This window comes from Orbicella faveolata, unplaced genomic scaffold (genome assembly GCF_042242905.1).
Source record: "Orbicella faveolata isolate gen_17 unplaced genomic scaffold, um_ofav_v1 contig_34, whole genome shotgun sequence".
In the NCBI taxonomy this organism is placed as follows: domain Eukaryota; kingdom Metazoa; phylum Cnidaria; class Anthozoa; order Scleractinia; family Merulinidae; genus Orbicella; species Orbicella faveolata.
In genome coordinates, this window is record NW_028301563.1 from 18,894,420 (window position 1) to 18,915,000 (window position 20,581).

The window sequence follows — 20,581 nt, forward strand, 5'->3', positions numbered from 1 at the left end:
ATCTATGAACGAGGGGCTCTCCGAGGCTCCACTCACTTCCTGAAGGCCCAGTAGCTAGTGTTTGGAGGCTGCCAGACCAATACACTGCTACCAAAAGAACCTGTAAAAAAGGTTTCAATGGAGTACTGGCGATTACGCCAAACGGTTAAATTTTTGTCCCTTTCACGGCTAATGGCTAAATTTTTAGCCGTTATGATTAACTGAAATTTTAATAATTAATCAAAACTATAACAAAATTCTCGAACGTGATTGGCTATCAGCGGCCCGATTTGAGCATTAATTGGACAGTGTACGCGTCATGCTTGTAATTGGACAGTACGCGTCGTTTTGCGCGCGCTGTTGCGGTGCACTTTGTTGAGTAAACTGCTGTTGTTTTCGGGCGCTTGCTTTAAAGCGGCAGTGGTATCGATTAGGGCTAACCAAGTGGCTCGTTGTCCTCTCAAGCATTGCTTTGCTAGTTTCACCAATGTACTAGATCAGACTTTTTTAACAGGAAATCCCACAACGACCGGACTCCATCCATCATGGCTAGTCTGGCCGTATGCGTTCTTTGATCACACTACCGAGTGTGACTATTAATCGTGATATCAGGCTATAAACTCGACCCTTTTACAATAGCGGTAGCTTAAGGCAAAACTGCTGCGGAGTGAAAGGAGGGAAGATATTCATGTATCTTCCTGTTGTTTTATGTTCTGCAAAACGAAGAAAGGGAAGAACGGAAACATAGGTAGCAAAAATGAGATTTCCTGATCTCCTTTCATTGAGGGGGGGTAAGGAAGCGCTTTGAACACCGCAACACCGGAAAATAAATAAATAAACAACTGAAATAAAATAAACAGTGAAACAGGCTAAATTTAGGTCTGAGAAAGGTCAAACAAGAAACCCCAGCACCGCAAATAATTTAATTGCACCGAACACCGTAGCGTGAAAAACACAAACATCGCACACCAAAAAGTTTGAGATCACCGCAACACCGAAAGGTGGGATCTTTTTTACCGCATCACCGCATTACCATTAACACCGCAACACCGCAACACCGCAACGCCGCAAACCCCCATGTTACCCTCTTCATTGATTTTCACTCTTTCCTTTCAATTACTAAAAAAGAGAAAATTAAATCGAAATGTGCAAGTCTACCGTGCTCCAGCACATAGTAATTGCTAAGTCGAGCTTTGATCATGACCTGATCGAGCGTTATACACTGAGTAGAGTTAAATACCTCTAGAGGAATAGTCATTGCAATGAACTTGATCATTTGCAAGCGAAGGTTTTCTTTGTATGCTGCATCAGGATCTGATTTAGGTACACTCTTTCTTATATAAGAATTTTTTTTCGGACCCATGCTGAATATTCTTGTGTTTCTGCCCATTTTAGGCTGAAAATATTTTTGTGAACATTCCTAGATTACGGCGTATGACGTTTCCTTTTAAGAATGTATTGGGGTATCAATAAAAATATCCGGTGATAGATGGCGTTGAAGTAATTTTGGAGCCGGCCTGCAGGCAGTAAAGCGTGATATGGCACACATAACTTCTTGCAGAAATCTTATTGATTAGTATCGAATATACGGCTAGTGCTGTTTTTGATGTTTTTTGGCTACTTTTGCCGTTTGGAGAAAGGAAGAATTTTATACGGTTTAGCTAACAGTTTTGCACTTGGTATTTTATAAATTTTTAACACAAACAATATATTCTTTTCAAAATCTCAGCTTCAGGTTTGTTATTAAAATTTTCTGAAAATGTCGCAAATTTCAGCCTCGGAATTCTTATGAAAAACAGTGTTATAATAAGAGTGTACCACGTTTCGAATTGCTGTGATGCATGCTGTGATGTGATGCATTATGCCCTTGCACATGGAGACTGACCTGATAAAGTTTGTAAAAGTTTGGTTAAATATGTGTCTTCATGTAAATAAGATTCATTTTATATTTCATGATAAAAAGGGGTTGGAGGGAAGGCTTACATCATACAAAATCATCTCGTTAACAAATACGTTTTCTCATTAAAGAGTCATGTCTACAGCGGAGGGTACATGAGCTGATGGACGTGACCCAACCTATTGCGAAAACGCACCACTGGAAGTTAGGAACGCAAAATATCTCTCTGGGATCAAGGAACGAACTGACCTAGTACGAGAAATAGATTATTTTTAAACTTGAAAATGATATTTTCGTGTCAAAGATGCTTGGGGTTTTATTGCTCTTTTTGGGACAACAAAACCCACGTCTGCTTTGGTAAGTTATAACTAACGAGTGTATGGCTAATTCTCAGGATAGTTGAAATAATTAAAGGTAAAAGTTCAGCAGTAATGTCTTCTACTCGAACAAAAACATCTATTCATTATCTTACATGATATGCTTTTTCACCAAGGGCAAAATTTTAATACCGTCCAAGTTCAGTAAATGAGATTTGCTATTTTCACGGGCTCTATTGAATTAAAAAGGCCCAGCAAAACTGACCCAAAAGTTCAACGGAACATAATTGAAAGATCGTTTGACCGGGTTGTGGGATGTTGGGAATCTAGCCAAACGCACGCAACATTTCAACGTGTTGTAGCACGCTTGGTTGTCTGTTGTGGGAAGGTTTTCCGCATGCTCCAGTGCAACGGTGATGCACGATAACAAATGTGCCCGAACGAGTACAATATCCTACAAAATCTAGAAAAGGGAAAAAAAAAAAAAAAAACTTTCAACACTATAAAAATGTCTAAAATCGTCCGAGATTTCGTAACACTTTGTTTTTTGGAAAATGTGGCCAAGCGGCGTGCAACGTGTTGTGCAATGATAACACGTGTCGGTTGCAATATGCTACGTTGAGATATAGCGTGTGTTTCGCCGAGCCAGAGCAGAAGTCCTGACTCCGAAATCCCGTACATTAAAACAGATGGTTAAAAAAAAAAAGCGATCACGTGACGTTCTTTTCAATATTGGGAACTCTTAGATTGGAGTTTGCTGCATGCTGAGAGACGTCAGTCTTCATCACAGTTTCCGGTGTCGCCCGTTTCAAGACGAGTTTATCAGTGACCAGTTAACGGTGGCCTTAAAGTCTTCTTGACTATTCCGATAAATGAATTGAGACCGATAGCAGGATAACTTTTTTTTTTTTGAAATAATGAAAAGACCCCTTGATAACATTATTGCGCTATATGTATTAACTGCTAAATCATATCAAGGGTGGTATTTAGTCTTTTTCTTGTGTAGTACGTTACTGAAACACTTTATCCGCAATAAGTGTTCTTTGTAAACATTTGGAACGAGTCGTCGGTTTTTCTGTTCTTTTCAAGAATCTTATGCCCTTAAATTGTATTTTTTTTTTTTCCGACAGCTTTGCAAAATCAGTCAGGACGCTGGCTTCTAAAGCACAATTTATTACCCGTGATACAAGATGCAAATTACGATGAAAAAAAGAAACGTCAAACTCTGATGTTCTCCTTGATTGAAAGTAAAGAATAATATCACAAAAATTATATAATAACATCATCAAGGGACGAGCTGAGACGTATGGAAATATTATCCGACCGTTACTAATATTCTTAATTGCTCTACCCATCAGCGCTGATTTATTTATTATAAACAGATCATGACATGAAGATGTTGATCATCTCAGGAAATTGCCGCTTATTCACTTACTGATAAACACACGCCCACTGTAAACACAAACCTACCCTGTTCTGCAGCGGTGTACGTGGGATATTTCAACCAAACGAATAAACAAATTAAGGGGTGTTCACGAAGTGTCACATTGTCTTCGTCTAATTAGACATCTGGCCGCCACCGTTCAATTTATCTGGGAATCTGATCCGTCTTCTTGTTACAGCGAACATAAAACGGAAATACCAACAGACACTATAACCGGCTCGGCTCGTGCCAAATACGACAACAAATTAGTTGCGCGAGCTACAAGCAGATCGACGAACATGGAGAGCAAAAGCAATAACACCAACGTCCTCCTCTTCGGCCTTTCATTCAATTTAATTTTGACATTGAGTTCACTTGGTTTTATGTGCTATTCTTTACATCGGTTAGATTCACGTTTAACAGCCGTTGAACAAGATTTACTGTCTACAAGTCATCAGCAACGGCTCGCCAATCGAGTACATGTTGATCCAACACCTTTACATTCGCGTCAAAGTGGATCTCGAAAGAAGGAAGCAGTTGTTAAGAGAGCTGTCGGCACACCATCCATGTGCAGCACATGCAGCAGGGCCTGTGGTCATCGAAATGTAAGTTTTTTTTCCTTATTAACAAATACAGTCCGTTCTACGAATAATTGTGGACGGCCGTTTCTGCTTGGAACGCCAATAGATAAATATACGTTTCTCTGAATTTTGTTCACCGGTATGTTATTTTCCTCAAGCAAATGGATGTGACGAGATTGTTGATAAAATGCAGATTTTACTACCGTTGCTCCCGTGATCAAAGAAGGGGGCATTACCGGGGGCCGAGCCGCTCCAAAAAAAAAGCGGCAAATGCCGCCATATCATAATTAGCTTACATAACCGGCAAAACGACACGAGGCCGCGTGCGAAGACACTCACACGACGACACGAAGCTGTGTGCGAAAACAATTACACGACCTCTGACTGGTTGTTAAAACAGCCTAATTGTAAATTTACTAGACCATAGAACTATTTACCGCCCAAATATTTGTTGGATCAAATTACCCATCAGTTAAATTACGTGATGGAATGAACATCTTTCAGTCTGTAACTTGAGGGATGAGTTCTTGCAGGTTTGAAATATTCCACAATACCGCAATTCAAGACAGAAGTTACCGAAATACCTCATAAATAATTGTCTGCAGACCCCATGCCTCCACATCAAGCTTTCGTTGTTTAGTTACATTTCGCATGTCCATATCCAACTTTAGTGCTTCGCGATAACGAAAAGGTCAACCAAAAATAAATGAGGGAAATGATTAAGTAGCTAGAACTAAGTTTATCAAACCATAATTTACCCTATTTTAATTTTTATCTTGAATAACCTTAACTTATTGGTAACTTGAATAACTTGCAGCTTGACACAGTTCAGCATGGGCCGCCCTAGATTCTAGAAGCAACTAAAAAAATATCCAAAACAACCGTAAAGCCGAACCCCCCCCCCACCCCCCTTCCCCCGGAAAAAGACCCTTACGAAGTGAATGTTGTCGTTGTCAGATCGGAGATCCGTTTTTACTTTGTACTTAATTTTGTTTGCACGCAGTTACGTTAGTACTGTGCAAAATGAAAAACTAACAAGTCTTGAGTTACTTGAGTTGCAAAACGAGATATCAGCGTTAAACGCTATTCTTGAGGGCAGAAAAACAAACACAAGCAAACAAACAAACAAAACAGTGTGATTAAAAAGAATGTGACGTTTATGACTTATTTTGCCAATCCACTTCTTTACTGAGCTGAGTCATAATTATTTTTAAACGTCGTTGACTCTTATCTAGTATTCTGGAACAAGACGACAATAAAGTATGATGTGTTCTTCATTCAATCAATTTTATGACCTACCTCCATTGCGTGCATATATCTGACAATTTGTTTCTCCTTGTAAGTGATGCGATCGTCTGTCAGTTGGTTTGACCGTCTGTCACTGCTTAGTAGATTAACATACCTTTTTTCCGACTGTGTAGCTATTCAAATCCCTGCGCGAAAGCAATGCTTCAGTGTTCCACAGTGATGAAGACAACAGGCCTTGGACAGGAATTTGATGGCATTTAGTTCATTTACGTTATTTTTCTCTTATCCTCCTTCCTAACTTAGACAGTCCAAAATTTTATGTTAAACCCAGGGAATTTTAAATCCCTTCTCTTTTCACATATTTACCCAGATGCAAGCCTTTAATGCTTCATTGGGGTCATTTATTTTTCCCATATGCCTCATTTAAAGATCATTGTTTGAGTATAATCTGAATTAGGGTAACGAAAAAATTTGGTCTGAAATAAGGCAAAAACTTAGAAAAAAAGAACAACAACAACAACGACAACTGGTCGCCCACCTCCACGAAAATTTCGGCAAATACTTCCCCTTCAGCCAAGATGGCGTTCTGATATCTTTTGCTTTACGCTCCGGCTTTGATACTGTCAGGGGTCATCGAAAGAAACAGTTTATCGTTTCCGGAATTAACAGGGCCAGACTTACTGATTTGCAAATAAATGGACGCGTGTCACTAAGAGATATAAGCGTCGGTAGACGAAACAACTACCCCAATACAACAAATCGTTGTTCCCTCAGGCCGTTCCGCCTGTGTCAGCACTGTGTCAGTTTACACTGATTAAAACGTCGTGGGAGACGCACGGCACAAAAATGTGGGTGAAGGGTGCGACTACCCTTACTCTAGTTCAACCTTATCTTAAAGCTCTTCCAAATATCAATGCCCTATTTAAGAATAGATTCGGTTTGCATAATAAACATTCGAGAAGGTCGTCAAATACCCAATGCTATTTTAATCGCACTGTTTAAGAGGCTATTAATTACAATATAACTTAAATACTATTCCTTTAAAACTCGCGTGCCACTTGTCTAAATGTTGAGAGCCCAAACTTTGACCTTTAAGATAGGATCGTTTAACTGGATATTTTCCAAAATTGTTTAATCGGCCCGATTACCTGCAACGCCAAACAAAACAAACAAACACAAGGAAGCTTACAGGTATATTTAGCCCATTGCTTAAACATCTCAGGAGACCTTTCCCTCTTGGTTTATTTATATACTGAGCGCTAGCGCTCCATCTTTGTTTCAGGCACATGTGAAGTCCTTTGTGACATTCAAACTACGAACGAACAAATCTCCATACATGTGACTTTTTTGCCAAACTTGAATGCCTAGATATTAATTGCAACTGATTATTTTTTCTGCGAACGTTTCAAGACTGCCGTGAAAGGACACCACAAAACAACGAAAATTGCACTTGGGAAACATCGAGTAATAACAACTGAAGTCACCACAACAGCCAAATCATATATGAATTAAAAGCTCTCCCGTGGATTAGCCATTCAAAGATGGACAAGATATTTACCGATATAATATGGTTAATTTTCTCATACCTATATTGAAAGATCGAGGTTCATCAAAATCCAACTCGTTTCTAGAGGCAGTGAAACCTTTTGTTAGCGCTAACATAGACACCTCTAGGAGAAATCAGACGTTGAGCCAACATAGCAATATTCACGGCGGTTACACAACTCACACTACTTAGAAAAACTTCGGACGCTGATTAAAATTCCGGACGTTTTATTTCGATGTTTAATTTTCGTGCACTGTTGTCTCATTTCAGACAGATTTTGGACGAAAATTTCGGACGCTTCGCTGAAACCACAGGCGGCCCAGACGTTGAATACGATTAATACGTGACATTATACTGTTGGCGATTGCGTTACAATTTTAGCCGTTCACAAGATAATGTATGAGAATGCTTCGAAAATTACTCTAAATGCTACGTGTAGAAAATAATTTGAGTAAAATGGCTTACCTTGTGTTTGCATTGCGTTATTTTGATGTCTCTGGGTTCCTGGAGGTGGTTTAGAGTCATTTAGGCGAGTTTTACTTTCTGGCGGTTTGCTTCCCCTAAAGAGAAACGAAAGGCGGGCGACCCACTGGCCCGACGGCACGCACTCAAAGCTCCGTAAATTCCACAAAAATGGTCTAATCTCGTCAAAATTGCCTCATGGCAGCCGTCGATAACTCTTCTTCCCATTTGCTTTCTCCCAAGGTTCCAAAGTTTATCTTAACCGCCCGAGAATCGGGATGTGTCGAAAACCAAGACCCAAAAACGAAGACCGAAGACCTAAGACCCTGTGGTCTAAAACGAAGACCCACTGGTCTAAAACGAAGACCCACTGGTCTAAAACGAAGACCCACCGGTCTAAAACGAAGACCCACTGGTCTAAAACAAAGACCCAGCGGTCTAAAACGAAGACCCAGCGGTCTAAAACCTTTTTTTCTTCAGGAAAGACTATACACTAGGCTAAATTGCTTTCGTTTTTGTAGGGCATAAATTAAAATGTCATCTGAGCGCGCGGCAAACTTGACAGTTGCTTTGTCTCAGTCGGTACAACGTGTCAAATTGTGTAACGCAATGAAATTCCAACAGTATAGAAATATACCTTTTAGTGACGATTTTAGTATAATTTGTCGTCACCAATATTCTATTTTTCAAATGCATATGAGCAAATTATGATGAGGTGACCTGATTACTTTGCTTTACTGTACTTATCATATAAAGGCGCGAAGGTCCACTGTGCGTGACTCGCAAATTTATTCACCACGTGCTACAAGAATTTGATTTTCCCAAGAAAATTACGATATCACTCTCACATGCATCCCTCACTTCTGTAGCGCATAAATTAAATGTCATCTGAGCGCGCGACAAACTTGACAGTTACTTTATCTCAGCCGGTACAACACGTGTCAAATTTTGTAACGCAATTAAATTTCAACAGTATAGAAATATACGTTTCAAAATTAAGAGCCTGTTTTGTAAAAAGTCAAAGTAATAAGATTTTTTGTTTGTATGATGAGACTAAAATGAAATTTTCAAGTTTGGTGTATGACACTTTTGACATATATCAAAACCGGAACAGTTCTGTAACTGTTGTTCGTTTTTACACTTGGCCAATATATCATCAATTACAAATGTTGGTGACGAAATAAAATCGTCACTGAAACGTATATTTTTATACTGTTGGAATTTAATTTTCGTAAGGCTGTTATAGCCGGGAAGCGGGCTGTTATAGCCGCTATCGGCTGGCCGATAGCGGTTCTCTTAGAGAATCAGACTACACCTTCTTTTGGCAAGGCTTGTCCCAGGACGAGCCGAGGCAGCATGTTGTAGGTTTTGCTGTGAGGAACTCGCTGCTCCCCACTACAGAAACGCAGACTGGAGGCAGTGAAAGATTCCTCGCCCTCCGCATGAAGACATCAACTGGTTCTGTCAACTTCCTGTCTGTTTACGCCCCGACCCTCACGTCCTGTCCAGAGGCCAAAGATCAGTTTTACGAGGCCCTGCAGGAGACAGTGTCCCAAATCCCCCGCTCCGAGAGCCTATACCTACTAGGCGACTTCAACGCACGCGTTGGATCCGACTGGCAAACATGGCCCACCTATCTCGGCCACTTCGGCGTTGGCAAGTTGAATGAGAACGGTCAGAGACTGTTGGAAGTCTGCTGCCACCATGGCCTCTGCATCACCAACAGCTACTTCAAGTGCAAGGAGCTGCACAAAGTGTCTTGGAGACATCCCCGGTCCCGCCACTGGCACCAGCTAGACCTCGTCATCACCAGGAGAGCGGACCTCAGCAGCGTCCTTCACACGCGAAGCTACCACAGCGCAGACTGTGACTCGGATCACTCCCTCGTTGGCAGCAAGATCAGGCTGAAGCCGCGTAAGATCCATCATGCCAAGTCTAAGGGTCGCCCTCGCATCAACACCTGCGCTACTGCCGAACCAGCAAAGGCTCAGAGCTTCGCCGAGACCCTTCAGAAGAAGCTTGCTGACTAGCCTACAACCGAAGACACGGACACCAAATGGTCTCACCTCCACGACGCTATTTACGACTCGGCCATGTCCGCTTTCGGGAGAAAAGAGCGCAAGAATGCTAACTGGTTCGAGGCGCATTGGGATGAAATGCAGCCAGTCACGGAAGCCAAAAGGATAGCCCCGCTGGCACACAAGCAGAACTCTTGCCATAGCACACGCGACGCCCTCAGAGTAGCTAAGAGCAAAGCCCAGCTAACGTGTACTGGCAGAACCTGTGCGCCAAGATCCAGACAGCCGCCGACTGTGGCTACGCCAAAGGGATGTACGAGGGGATCAAGACGGCCACCGGCGCCGCGAGCGTCAAAATAGCACCGCTCAAAGCGAAGTCTGGCGAAGTCATCACCGACCAGAGCAAGCAGCTGCAGCGTTGGGTCGAGCACTATCTCGAGCTCTACTCGACCCAGAACATCATGACAGACGCTGCCCTTGATGCCTTGCCCGGACTTCCAGCCATGGAGGAGCTAGACGATATGCCCACACTAGAGGAGCTCAACAAAGCCATTGACAACCTCGCCTGTGGCAAGGCGCCAGGGTTGGACAGCATACCAGCAGAAGTCCTAAAGCATGGCAAACCTTCCATCCTCCAGCCGCTTCACGAGCTCCTCTGCCATTTCTGGGAGAAAGGACACATCCCACAAGACATGAGAGATGCTAGTATAGTCACCCTTTACAAAAACAAGTGTGACCGAAGCGATTGTAATAACTATCGCGGCATTTCACTCCTCAGCATTGTAGGCAAAGTCTTTGCACGTGTCGCACTGGGTCGCCTGCAGAGTCTTGCTTCGCGAGTTTATCCAGAGTCCCAGTGTGGCTTCAGAGTCGGCAGATCCACAGTAGATATGATCTTCTCCCTCCGCCGGCTGCAGGAGAAGTGTCGTGAGCAGCAGCAGCCATTTTCCTCGCTTTTGTGGACCTGACAAAAGCCTTTGACCTGGTCAGTCGTAGTGGGCTCTTCCAAATCCTTCAGAAGATCGGCTGCCCACCAAAACTCCTCGCCCTCATCGCCGCCTTCCACAAGGACATGCAGAGCACCGTCTGCTTTGATGGAGCCACCTCGGATGCCTTCCCAGTCAGCAGTGGAGTAAAGCAGGGCTGCCTTTTGGCGCCAACCCTGTTCGGGATTTTCTTCTCGATGTTCCTCCACTACGCCTTTGCCGATTGCTCGGAGGGTGTATACATTCGGACGAGGTCAGATGGCAAGCTTTTCAACATTGCCAGGCTCCGCGCCAAAACCAAGACTCATAAAGTGCTCATACGCGAGCTGTTGTTCGCGGATGATGCTGCCCTGGCATCCCACAGCGAGGCAGGCCTTCAACGCTTGGTTGATAAGCTGTCTCACGCCTGCAAGGAGTTCGGCCTTACCATCAGTCTAAAGAAGACAAACATCCTAGCCCAAGATGCAGAGACACCTCCCGTCATTACCATCAACAACACTGAACTGGAGGTCGTGGACTCTTTCACTTACCTAGGGTCAACAGTGTCAAGCAAGGCGTCGCTAGATGTCGAGATCAGTTCAAGGATCGCCAAGGCAGCCGGCGTTATGGCCAAACTCAACAAGAGAGTGCGGATTAACGACCTGTTGAGCGAGAGGACCAAGCTGCAAGTCTACCGATCTTGTGTGCTTTCCACTCTCCTTTACTGAAGCAAGTCGTGGCCCACATACGCCAGACAAGAGAAGCGGCTCAACGGGTTCCACCTCCGCTGCCTTCGGCGTCTCCTTCAGATCAAATGGCAGGACAGAGTCTCTAACACCAATGTTCTTCAACGAGCCTACATGCCGAGCATCCCTACACTACTCATCCAAAGACGCCTACGGTGGCTCGGTCATGTTCACCGTATGGAACCCGATCGCTTGCCAGGGCAAGTCCTCTACGGGGAACTGTGGGAGGGCGCCCGACGCGTGGGCCGACCACTCCTTCGCTTTAAGGATGTTTGCAAGCGTGACCTGCGACTCGCTGATTTCAATCCCAATACCTGGGAGGTCCTCGCGCAAGACCGCGCCGCCTGGCGTCACGGTGTGAAGGAGGGGGCACTCAGGGCCGAGACGAAGGCCAGGGCCGAGGCGACAATCAAGCGGGCGGCGAGAAAGGAACGACAAGTATCAGTTCGTGAGGCCACTAACTACATCTGTACCAGCTGCAACAAAGACTGCCACCCAAGAATCGGGCTTTTGAGTCACTCAAGAGCCTGTCGACACTGATACGCTGACCATCGCCTCTCCGAGACGAGGATGCCAACATGTGGAATTTAATTGCGTTACACAATTTGACACGTTGTACCGATTGAGATAAAGTACCTATCAAGTTTGTCGCGCGCTCAGATGACAATTTAATTTATGAGCTAAAAAAATGGAAGCAATTTAGCTTACAATCTTGGACAGAATAAAAAGGAACAATTAACCCCCTTCCAAAAAAAAAGCAAAAACGCGCCATTTTGGCATCATTGAAATGGGGGGGGGGGGGGGGGGAGGGGTGGTCCAGGTGTTCCATTTATTTTGTCCAAGATTGTAGTGTATAGTATTTCCATGAAGAATGTGAGAGTGATAACGTAATTTTCCTGGGAAAATCAAATTCTTGTAGCAAGTGGTGAATAAATTTGCGAGTCACGCACAGTGGACCTTCGCGCCTTTATATGATAAGTACAGTAAAGCAAAGTAATCAGGTCACCTCATCATAATTTGCTCATATGCATTTGAAAAACAAAATATTCGTGACGACAAATTATACTAAAATCGTCACTAAAACGTATATTTCTATACTGTTTGAATTTCATTGCGTTACACAATTTGACACGTTGTACCGAATGAGACAAAGCAACTGTCAAGTTTGCCGCGCGTTCAGATGACATTTTAATTGATGCGCTACAAAAACGAAAGCAATTTAGCCTAGTGTATAGCCTTTCCTGAAGAAAAAACAGGTTTTAGACCGGTGGGTCTTCGTTTTAGACCGGCGGGTCTTCGTTTTAGACCAGTGGGTCTTCGTTTTAGACCGGTGGGTCTTCGTTTTAGACCACAGGGTCTTAGGTCTTCGGTCTTCGTTTTCGGGTCTTCGTTTTCGACACATCCCGAGAATCGTTGGTTTTCCAGCTCTTGCTTTCCATTTCAGCTCCGTCTCGATCCGTAAACGATTATCTTGGGCACAGGATTCGAATTTCTAGCTTAACGACCTCGCCATCGTGACAAAGTCGCCTCCAACCGTCGAGAGGCACGGGGCATTGGTCAGTTACTCATTGCCATCTCTCGCTGCAGTTAACAGTGCTTTTAGGCGTTAAATTCAGCTGAACATTGTTTGCTCCTTGTATTTTTGCAGTTAACAGCGCTTTTAGGCGCTAATTTCAGTTAACACCGCGGCACGGTGCAATTTGCATGATCAAAAAATGCCCCGTGCCTCTCGACGGTTGGAGGCGACTTTGTCATGATGGCGAGGTCGTTAAGCTAGAAATTCAAATCCTGTGCCAAAGATAATCGGTTACGGATCGAGACGGAGCAGAAATGGAAAGCAAGAGCTGGAAAACCAACGATTCTCGGGCGGTTAAGATAAACTTTGGAACCTTGGGAGAAAGCAAATGGGAAGAAGAGTTATCGACGGCTGCCATGAGACAATTTTGACGAGATTAGACCATTTTTGTGGAATTTACGGAGCTTTGAGTGCGTGCCGTCGGGCCAGTGGGTCGCCCGCCTTTCGTTTCTCTTTAGGGGAAGCGAACCGCCAGAAAGTAAAACTCGTCTAAATGGCTCTAAACCACCTCCAGGAACCCGGAGACATCAAAGTAACGCAATGCAAACACAAGGTAAGCCATTTTACTCAAATTGTTTTCAACACGTAGCATTTAGAGTAATTTTCGAAGCATTCTCATACATTATCTTATAAACGGCTAAAATTGTAACGCAATCGCCAACAGCATAATGTCACGTATTAATCGTATTCAACGTCTGGGCCGCCTGTGGCTGAAACAAAGCTTAAATAAATTTACGGCTACCAAAAAAAAAAAAAGAAAAAGAAAGAAAAAAAACAATTAGTAAAACCTCACCCGTGAAAATAGTAGTTTCACTGCAGCCTCCAGGTCTTACTGATACACCGATGAGAAAATGCATTTTCCATCAAGCCATTTGTATGTATATCAAGCAGTCTGTCAACTAGCGTCACTAATTTTCACTGCTTAGTTATTTTGGCAAGATGTATTAAACATCATTTTTAAGTCTTTTCTCCCTTGTGGTTGCTCCAAATTAAGTTTAACAGATTCTTTTTCTTTCAATCAACAGAATTTGACAGTGGAAACAAATAACGGAAGGACGGTGTGCGTGGGAGGTATGTGTACAAATATTTCTTTGTCCCAAGTAAACCGCACATAGCTCGGGCTATTTTTGTTTCCCGTATGTGAAATGTCTCAGCTTGCAACAAATTCCTCACGTCCTGTTGGACCGCAAAGGCCCGCCGGTCACAAGGCCCTCCCGGTTCACCCACTTCTACTGATGTCATAAGTGACTTGTTTAGTAATAATTAATTAATCAATTGATTAACACACGTGAACGAATAGAACACGTTAAGACGTTAGAAACTTTAGAAACGACCGGGAAATGAAAATTGTTGTTTATAAACCGAGGAAATAACGCATTTACATTATAAGTGCATGAAGTTCCATCGGAACAGCGATGATTGACTAGCTTTTTGTTAGTTTATCAATGTTTTGTTGGTTGTCTTGCAATAATTTTTACAGGGACGTTCAAATTTTGGTCAGATGTAGGACTTTGTGGTCTCTGAAAGTGCAATTACTGTGTCCAATGGTGTGTGACTTAAAGATTGACCGAAGCTAATGATTGATTGATTGATTGATTGATTGGCGACCAAAAGGAAGATTTAAGTAAAACCGATTGCTACCTAATTGAAACAAAGGTTTGATTTAAAGTTTTGCATAAATGTACTGGGATGTATATCATGTATATTCATTATACCAGACAATCAAGGACGTCAACAAAGAATATTTGTTTTCCAGAATTCCCCTCCTTCCTTGCAAAGCCTTCTCCAACCGTGACGGTCCGAGAAAAAGATAACGTGACATTGCCTTGCAAAGTAGCAGGGTTTCCACAGCCGGTAATCACGTGGTATAAAGACGATCACGTGCTACAAGGAGAAGGAAGACAGTTTTTGGAGATAAAAGAAATTCTGTTTGAGGACCGTGGTAACTATACGTGTACAGCGAAGAATCTGCTGGGAACAGCTCGATTATCATTCAGTGTAACTGTGAAAGGTTGGTAAAGCAGTAAGGGTAGAAAATGCATATGCACTTCATTAATCTAGCACTGAACAAATTTGCAAATAGGGAGTCCTTCTTAACTGGATTTCTCAAGAAAGCATTTTTTTTTTTTTTGATACATTCATTTACAATACTAACTAACAATACTTACAACACCAACAATTTTTACGATATTACTTGCAGTACTGACATTACTTACAAGTTTACAATACTACGTTTTATTACCACTTTGGCGGGCATTGTGGCACATTTTGCTGGCTGAAAGGGAGACTTTGGGGGTCGGTTAAAATGTATTTTAGCCCGCTGAAATAAACCAATGAAAAGTCAGAATCAAACAATCGTAGGATTTAATTTCACCGCTTACAAATAAACTTTATTGAACTTTCCTTTCATGTCTTCTACAATTTTTGGAAACTCAAATGGCAAGATTTTGCAATTCCTAGCCAGATTCGCGTGATGTATTGTTCATTTAGGGAAAATAAAAGCCATTTAACTTGAAAACGCTCGCGTAATTGTTCAGATTGTTTTGTTGTCATTTCTTTTTTTTTAGTTTTTATTTTCTCAGTGCCCTCCAAAGTGATAATAATAGTAATAGAAATTATGTTCTTGGGCATAAGTATGTTTTGGGCCCTTTTCAGAGCCTATTTTAACCCTCGCCTAGTGGCTCGGGCTAAAATGAGTCTTAGTCGGGCCCAAAACATATTTTTGCCTAAGAACATAAACTCTATTGTCTCATTGCTTACTACACTTAACATGACTTGGATAATTCTAATGATACTTACAATACTAACATAACTTACCGTACATACTAGCATTTCTGTTTTTCATAACATTTTATACCATAAACAAAATCAACCAACTTATTACCAAATTCTACCACTAGCTTACAGTTGTGCTTACTTACAGTTACACTGTTCACTTTTAACATCGATGTTAAAAGAAAGCACTTTAATCACATTTGCAGAAGGTAAAGCTAAAACAGCGATCTAATGGCACCAAAATAAATAAATAAACAAATAAATAAATACATAAATGAAATGTAATCTAACCCTTAAATTTTGATTAACCATTTATCAAAGTTAACAGAGTTGTACATCTTACTGAATCTTTTTTTACGAGCAGACATATACTTTAGTGTCTTGCATTTAAGAAAACTGACAAAAGTTACAAATTTGGGTGGAGTTGCTTTTGCACCCAAGTTTCAAATTCTTAACCATTTTGGAGAAAAATTTTGAGAGACATATCTTACAGCTAGGGAACAATAGGCCCGCGTGTACAGAACAAACGTCTGTATTTTCCAGCTGCAATACAATATTTAAAGTTGCAACTCACCGGTAAAGAAAGATCATGTAAACTTGCAAATGCCATTCTTACTAGCAGCCTTGAGGGAATAGGATTGGTCTTGCTCAATAGCAGGACGACAGTTCCTTTCAGGTTTTGTCTGGTTGTACGTAATGTTTCCAGTCCCAAGAAATGGGTGAACGTATGTTTTGATGGTCAGCACTATTTATTTTGCATCTAGGTGGTCCAGTCATAGAACAACTGCGTCATTGTTACTTCATCTGTTGTAGCACAATAGACCTTTTTCGCTTGGGCGGTATGTTTTCCCATTACCGACCACGTGGACGTTTATGTTCTTTTACCCATCTTAAAATTATTTATTAATTGCTCACGACTATTTGAAAATTTGAAAGGAAGAATTCTCAAGAGTATCATCACATGGTCTGAAATGGGGCAACAAACCACCCAGTCGAAAAAGGTCTATTTGATTGCCTCGAAAAGCGGTAATCACACTTATGGACGCAATGTCCGAAAAGCAGTAACGGTGAAACTGACTTATCAAACTTGTCTGCAAGTGTGACATCTGCCTTTTAAACAAAATAGGATATAATTCGAACATTTGACACTGAAACTAGTTTGTGAGGTAAGAGTTAGCCGCGCGTTTTAACCGCTACGACTTGTGTGTTCAAAAACGGCTCGCGTTATGCAATACATCTGCAACTGCAATCAGCAGCTTTCGCACTACCCAAATGTGATTCAATTTTATAATTCATACCTTTTACACGGTGTCCCTTGTTGAATGGACAATATTCTGCGTGAAGTAGTCGGAAAAACCCGCTAAACTCAAGGTAAGGAACAACAATGCATCAAGTGGATGCGAATTGCTAGCTCGCGTAGTTTTACTTGAAGCACCATCTTTTACTTGCTTATGTCTCATAGTCTGTTTTGCTTGTTTGATCTGCAGTGAAAACAAAATTCCTGACAAAGCCAAAAAAATCTATCACCACTTACAAGAACTGGGACACAACTCTCAAATGCGACATCTTTGGCTACCCCTACCCTGTGATCACGTGGTCAATATCACTCAAACAACTTCCGGTCAACAGACATGTTATTGATGGTGGCACACTTACGATAAAAAACACGATAGAGGACGATGGCGGTGCTTATGTTTGCGAGGGAGCTAATGAACTTGGAAAAGTGATGGCAGTTACATGGGTCGTTGTGACCGATGAAGGTGAGCCAGTAAACCCAACCACTCCCTCAACCCTCCAAAAGAAACAAGAAAAAGAAAAGTGTTTTTAATCAAAGCTTTGTTGTAATGATATTATTGTTATAATTTCTTTTTCAAGTGAATCCTTACATTGTGTCAAGTCCTCCCAGTAAAATTCAAGTGCGAAATGTTGGCAATTATGTGAAGTTACATTGTTCCGGTGGTGGCTTGCCACTGCCTGACGTCAAATGGTTCAAGGATGGACGTTCTGTTCCTTCCACGGCAATCCGTAACGGAACAGACTTAATTAAGAGTGAAATTGTCATTAATCGCTTCAGGCCGAGTGACGCTGGGATCTACAAGTGTCGATTTTACAATGACGAGAATGGAACAGCGGAAGCCAGCACAACCATAAGTATCGCTTTGTTTTGCGTAATGATTGAAATGATCATTGTTATTTCCTTGGCAACGCTCCACGTCACAAAATTGTTGTAGAAATAAAATTGGCCATGCAGGGCAATACTACCAACAATCATGACAAGGTTTTTTTTTTTTTAATTCATAAATATGTAAAAGCGCACATATTACTAGTAATATTCGGACTACTTGGCAATATATGACTCTGTAAGTAGCCAGCTGATCTGCCTCTTGCCAGTTGGGGTCTTTAAGCATGTTATGTTAAATTCAATCTCTTCTTTGCCTGTCTAGACGTTACTAGCAAATTTTGGCAAAGTTGTTCCACTTCAGGTGCCTAAAAATTGTGGTTATAGTTAAAACATGTGGTGCAAAAATGTGAAACGTTGCTCCAAAATTAAGTGCATTAAAAGAACAACTTTTTTGGATTGGATTTCTTGCACGAATGCTTTGTTTTAGCGGCAGAGAAGTGCACGCAAGCGACGAAGCAACAGAGAAATTTTCTAAAGAGGTGAATACGCGATGTGACTAATAACAGTTTTACCAATAACGTAAATACTGCATTATCAGTGAGGAAAAATCAGAACTTCAAAAACTCCTGTATCCAGTAGGACTGAAGTCACAACCGCCTATCGGATAAGTTTCCTTTTTTTTACAACATTCATGCAAGAAGTCTTGTACGCTTGAAAATTTTGAAATTTGGCCTGTGTATCGACACGTCACCAGTAACCATGGTAACTGAAAATGTAAAATATAAAATATAGCCCTAACACTAAAACCTATTGAATGTACCAGATTAATGTGATATACCTCATGAATTGATGCAACCAGTTATAACAACATATACGTTGCTGGCCTCTTTAAAAGCAAAAAATTCCCGTTTTGTACTACTGGAAGTGCAACCAACGTGAACACTACTGCGAATGCCAATATGCTTTTACCGACAGAATCCTGTCACAACGATCTTTATCACCTTATAAAAATTAAATAAATAAAGTTCACCCATTTTGAACTTTTCAACGGCATTGTAACCTCTGGTTTGTTGCCGTTTTAAGGTTTGGTCAATTGTGGGAATCCTGGTGTCCCGTTAAACGGTCAAAAGCTTGGCTCGCGACACTGGACTGGTAAACCTGTCTCGTTCATTTGCAATCCGGGATATCGCTTGATCGGACCGGCCACAAGAGTGTGTCTGTCTTCCGGCAACTGGAGTGGTATACAACCTTCATGTAAGTGGCTTAATCTCATATATTACCTGGCGTAAGCTACAGTAACGTCGTTGGCCATCAATAGTCCATATACGGAGAGAGAAGAAAACTTTAAAGTATAATGTTATATTTAAGGTTATTAGCATCTCAATTATGCATTTGAAAAACAACGCAACCAGGAACGTAGGTAAATAAATAAATAAATAAATAAATGATAAGAAATCCAATCTTTTCTTTTTAAGGTGTTGTCCTGTTCTCGTCTTAATCTGATTACTCTCGCTGCCTTCGAATTTAGGTCGCATAGCCTGCCCGCCCTTAAAAAATCTGAAGAATGGCTTCATCCACGTACAGCAGTATTGGGAAGGGAGACGCGTTTTGCTTACTTGTGATCCAGGATACTGGCTAAAAGGATCATCGGAACGTCACTGTCTAGCGAATGGTAGTTGGTCAGGAGTTCAACCTTCATGTATTGGTAAGAGGCATTTTAAAAAAGCAACTTGATCTATTCTTATAAGCACCCTCGCAGAGCCTAATACATTTAACAACTGGAGTATGAGCACGACATTTCTATAGCGCGATAGTTCACGAGGGGGCAACACGAGTCAACTATCCTCTTCGTAGACACTTCGAAAACGCAAAGAAGGAGCTTCCATTTTGACGGTTTCAACCCCTCGCTGAGTTCAATTATGAACGTTTTCTAGCTCCCTTGCTCTAATAGAATAAGGACCCCTTTACTGAGGAATTTCAAGTTTGATCGACCCCATTCCCTCCTTTTAGAGGACTGGGATGGTATTAAGCCCCTAAATGGTATTTGGACCTTTTAGTGCCATGTAGTAATATCTTGCAATCTAAAACTGTATCCCTTAAACCCCTTCATTCCACAAACTTGTTGCTTTGTGCCATTATCAGTTTAGTCACGAGCAGAACAACGTGGTGACGGTTAAAAAAAAAAAAAAAAAAAAAAAAATGTAGAGACTGCTTTATTTTATGTTGTCAAGCCAACAGCAGCCGCAATACAGAGCGTCATGTTTTATACTTACATTGTTATAGTTCTTTACGCCTTTGTTTTGCATGGAGGTGTTGATATTACGTCAAAATTAAAAGAAATAACCGGCTTCAAGAGAACAGTTTCTCTAATTTAATTACTACAAAAAATGTTTCCTTTTTAGGAGCGATGATCCAATCGAATACTATCCAAAGCAGATCATATTACTTCACTCACTTTAGTGAAATCATGCAACCCGTGGCTAACCCCAATTCAGTTTGGAAGTTGTGTTATCGCGCCTCCTATCACGGCTGGGCAGCAAGTATTTTCCATAGCAATTGTGATGGGAAACGCGACACGGTAACCATAATCAGAAAGGATCAATACGTGTTTGGAGGATACACAGACATTCCCTGGGGTAAGAAAATAAAAATAAAAAAAAATCAAAAAAAAATCTAATTTTCATTTCCTGTCCCAAGTTTCAGTTGACTATCGAATTTATAATGGTTATGCTTTTATGTCAGCTTGTAAGGTCTGTATTCTGAAGAGCTGGCAGAGTAAATGAATGATGTTATATTCATTAATCTTTATATTTTCTCACAAACTCACCGCACTAGGGGCAAGGTCGAAACTTGCCCACTCGAGCTCGAATTCTTTATCGGTCGATTTTTGGCAAGAGGCAAGACGCCGGGTCGACTCAACTTATCA

At 41.6% G+C, this 20,581-nt stretch overlaps 2 protein-coding genes and 1 long non-coding RNA gene across 5 annotated transcripts in view; 2 read left to right on the forward strand and 1 right to left on the reverse strand.

Moving 5' to 3' along the window:
• The window catches only part of LOC110053351 (failed axon connections homolog), a 44,826-nt gene extending 36,745 nt beyond the window's left edge, over positions 1 to 8,081 (reverse strand). Inside the window, exons 1-2 of one of the 2 annotated variants that reach the window (XR_016201331.1) lie at positions 5,984 to 6,243; positions 5,600 to 5,679 (exon numbers count right to left, since the gene is read on the reverse strand). The gene's annotated coding sequence lies outside the window, so the exon portion shown is untranslated. Of the gene's footprint in view, positions 1 to 5,117; positions 5,680 to 5,983; positions 6,244 to 7,456 lie in introns of those variants that run through there. The other variant, XR_016201332.1, reaches the window with a different exon arrangement.
• The window catches only part of LOC110053350 (uncharacterized), an 18,690-nt gene continuing 1,820 nt past the window's right edge, over positions 3,712 to 20,581 (forward strand). The window contains exons 1-8 of one of the 2 annotated variants that reach the window (XM_089271133.1): positions 3,712 to 4,221; positions 13,784 to 13,829; positions 14,515 to 14,769; positions 17,021 to 17,293; positions 17,409 to 17,684; positions 18,739 to 18,909; positions 19,184 to 19,360; positions 20,058 to 20,291. In XM_089271133.1, coding sequence (XP_089127259.1) covers positions 3,916 to 4,221; positions 13,784 to 13,829; positions 14,515 to 14,769; positions 17,021 to 17,293; positions 17,409 to 17,684; positions 18,739 to 18,909; positions 19,184 to 19,360; positions 20,058 to 20,291 — 1,738 coding nt within the window. In that variant the 5' untranslated portion in view covers positions 3,712 to 3,915. Of the gene's footprint in view, positions 4,222 to 12,993; positions 13,312 to 13,783; positions 13,830 to 14,514; positions 14,770 to 17,020; positions 17,294 to 17,408; positions 17,685 to 18,738; positions 18,910 to 19,183; positions 19,361 to 20,057; positions 20,292 to 20,581 lie in introns of those variants that run through there. The other variant, XM_089271134.1, reaches the window with a different exon arrangement.
• Positions 6,535 to 7,462, forward strand: LOC149105140 (uncharacterized). Its single transcript, XR_016201363.1, has 2 exons — positions 6,535 to 6,636; positions 7,262 to 7,462. It is a non-coding gene; the product is annotated as an uncharacterized LOC149105140 (long non-coding RNA).